We start from the raw sequence: 3506 nt of genomic DNA on the forward strand, positions 1-3506 counted from the left end.
ACAGATCCATTTACCATCAGCGCGCTTGGGCACGAGGACGACAGAAAATACACTCGCCAAGTTGCGGACGTAATACCAGTCGCCAGGTTCACTTCGCGAAACGTGTCATAAACCGGTTTGCATCCAATGAGGAACAAGCGGTGCAAGATAACGTCGGTTTCCGTGTCCGAGTCGACATTGGAGATGTCGATAAAGTACCGTCCGCCGAGAATGTCAAATTCCTTGAAAGTGTAGACACCACCAAGTATATTTACTTTCGTGCGCTCTAAGCGCAGGCACGCGTCCCTCGACTTGACCTTCAAGCGAAGATTTCCGCCAGGAAGCTTGGAGATCTGACCGATCTCAAATTGCTTATAAAGTTCTTCGAGGTGTTCATTGCCGTGGCTTTTGCCAGAAAGCGATGCCATGATCTTCATCAGTAAAGTCTTCGCAAGCGTCCGGCCAGTGTCAATTATCATGTCAAATTTTTCATTCTTGCCTTGAGTACTGTTGCTCCTATAAGCTGTGCTGAACGTCTTTTCTCTGCTGTCGCTCTTGGCGGTGGATTGCTTCGATTTGGAGGCGAGAGGTTTGTGGTTCGATCCTACGGGGAGTAGCACGGCTGCGCCGCGTTGCGTCGGGGAGTTTTGTCTCATTCTCACGTGATCCGACGTTGGGCGTGAATCTTAGCTTGGAGCGGAGCGTGTGGTGAGGGTGAAGGCTCCCTGTTTTCTCGTCAGGTGAAGGTACCTTAGTGATTAGCTTGACACATTCCGATCGACGTTCTTAGCAATTCGGTGTCGCACTTTCATCAGTTTCAGCGCTGCTTTTTCGAGGGCGCTTTGTAGCCGTTGGTTAAGGAATCACTAGCGTTTGGGACGAAGTAAGGGTATGTTCAGTGCCATTTGCGTTTCTGGTTGGATCCGGTTCGTACCGTGATTTTAGGAGTGGGCTTTTTGGTCCTGCGGCTGGATCTGGGCGTGATCCATCTTTGGTGGGATTTTCGACACGCGCACTGCAAGTGTACTAGAGCGGTTGCTTTCGTTGCGTCTGACGAGAAAGCAGCGGTGTAGTGGTGCAAGGGCTCGAACTTTGACTTGTGGGTTGCCGGCATATTGCGCTGTGGCCCCTTTAGCTCAGTGGTAGAGCACCCGCTTAGTAAGCGGAAGGTCGGTAGTTCAATCCTGCCTGGGGGCAACTAGGACTGTCTGTGCGCTGTTCTCTGGTTGAATCTTCATCTCAACGCCCTTCCTCAGCAGAGCCCGACACCCACTCAGCAGCTGGATACTCGCTTTTTCATTCTTGCCTTGAGATACTGTTACTACTAAAAGCTGTGCTGGAACATCTTTTACTATAAGGCCGCTCTTGTGCAGTGGTACAGCATCGACTTGGAGTGCGAAAGGTTGATGGATCAATCCTAGCAGGGAGGAACACGGCTGCGCCTGCCGATGCGTCGAGGACTATTGTATCATACGTCCGACGTGATCCGAAGTCTAAAACACGCAATATTTACCTTGTGAGTCAGAGAGTGTGGCGAGGGTCAAGGCCGTGCCCTCTTCTCTCAACGGTTGTGCCAAAGTTGATCCTTGAGTGATTAAGATTAAAACATCTACGAATGCAATCGATACAATAGCAATTCAGAAATCGCAACCTGCATAAGTGTAAGCGCTGCTTTATGGGGGCGCAATTTGTAACCGTTTGGTTAAATGTGAGCGTTCAATAGACTTTGGGCCGAAGTTTTAAGGGTATCGGAAAGATTGCTGCATTTGCGTTTTCTGGTTGGAGCAGGGTTCGAACCGTGACGTTAGGAGTCACCATTTTGGTCCTTGACCACTGCACCAGGGCGGGATCGATCTTAAGTGGGATCTATCGACAAGTACACAGAAAGTGTACTACAGTGATTGCTTAAGTTGCGTCTGACGAGAAAGAACCGCTATAGTCATACAAGGGCTCGAACCCTGAATTGGAGTATACGACTGAGCTTTACTGCGCTGCCCGGCCCCTTTAGCTCAGTTGTAGTGCATTCGTTTAATAGGCTAAGTGGTCTTTCAATCTGCCTGCAACTAACTGTTGTCGCTGTTCTCTGTTTTAATCTTCACAGTTTTTCCTTTGCACCTTTTAGGTATTGAGTTGCTTGATTGTTGCTTTTTCATTTGTCTGGATGTATTTTTTCTGGTCAGGCTGTGCTGGAACGTCTTTTGTTATAAGGTCGCTCTTGTGCAGTGGTAGAGCATCGGCTTCGAGGCGGGAGGTTGTTGGTTCAATCCTACAGGGCGGAACATTTGGTCCTGGATGCTTCGTGGATATTGTATCATGTCCGATGTGGTTCGTAGTCTTAGCCGCAATATTTGGCTTGTGAGTCAGAGCGTGTGGCTAGGTTCAAGGCGGTGTCCCTTCTGTCCAGTTTCCAGAGTTGATCCTTGAGTGGTTAAGGTACAACGTCTCCGGGTGCAATCGGTACTATAGAGTTTTGTTTTCTCACCCTGCATAAGTTTATGCGCTGCTTTCTGGTCGCCAATTTGTAGTCGTTGGGTTCCTGACGTTCAATATATTTTGGTCCTCGGTCACGTGTATGGGAAAGATTGCTGCATTTGCGTTTTCTGGTTGACAGTGTTAACTGTAGGTTCGAGTACTTGGTCGCCATTGCGCCAGGGCGAACTCGTCTTGGAATCGCCAAGGGTCCTGCACGTTCACGATTGAAGTGGTTGACGCGGAACGTTTCGTTGTCAATGTCGATCCCTGACTTGGACATTCCCTGAGCATTAGCGGCCGGTCTCTCTAGTCTTTTTAAAGTTTGTCTATCGTTAGCTTGGACTTAGCCTCGTCTTCGAGCTACTGCTTTCTTATGCTCTGGATGCTAGTCTCATGTTTTTAGCTTAGCAGCTTTATGTATTTGAATTGCTTGAGGTTGCTTGAATTTTCTTGATTGTGTGCGATTGTATTGTTCGGCCGGGTGTTTCGGGTGATGGCGTCTTGGTTGTCACCTCCTTGTTCGGTGGCTCTGGTAGTAGGGCACGGGTCTCGATGCGGTTGGCGTTGGCGTCCTCTATAGCTGGTTTCGTTTGGTCCCGGATTGGTGTCTCCATCACGTGATGCGATATAGGTTCATCGCCTTCGTCGCCGCTTGTCGATGTGTGAAGCTCACCGCTGTGCTCTAAGTCAACGGAGTTCCTTGTGTGCTTGTCCGGGTGCATTGCCTTAGCTGCTGCGCAGTCCGGTTTCGGGTGTACCGAGTCGGTCTTTCCGTGGCGTTTTGTTTTGTTTGAGTCTGGGGGTGCCGTTGTCGTGCGAGCGTTGGTCGCTATTTCCGGGTCGGTGCTCTCACTTCCGATGATATCTTCGTCCTCGGTGCCGTTTTTGGTGCTGCGGTCAGCTGCATATCTTTTACACAACTCACGTCCTCAGTCATGCTTTTGCCTTCATTCACGTCATCCTCGCAATTAGCAGGCAGGAGGTCCCTGAGGTCGATAAATGCAACGTCGCCACTTTCGGTCTTGGTCTCATCATTAACACTGTTGGTACTGTGC

The 3506-nt window shown here is 49.6% G+C and overlaps 1 protein-coding gene across 1 annotated transcript; it reads right to left on the reverse strand.

Moving 5' to 3' along the window:
• Nucleotides 1–2864: 2864 nt before the first annotated feature.
• Nucleotides 2865–3173, reverse strand: CCR75_009261 (uncharacterized protein; the record flags this gene model as incomplete). The annotated part of the gene is made up of 1 exon (XM_067967303.1): nucleotides 2865–3173. The coding sequence occupies one exon, from the start codon at nucleotides 3171–3173 to the stop codon at nucleotides 2865–2867; it is 309 nt and encodes a 102-aa protein (XP_067816256.1).
• Nucleotides 3174–3506: the final 333 nt, after the last annotated feature.

The sequence above is a fragment of the Bremia lactucae genome, linkage group LG4, assembly GCF_004359215.1.
Source record: "Bremia lactucae strain SF5 linkage group LG4, whole genome shotgun sequence".
Classification (NCBI taxonomy): domain Eukaryota; phylum Oomycota; class Peronosporomycetes; order Peronosporales; family Peronosporaceae; genus Bremia; species Bremia lactucae.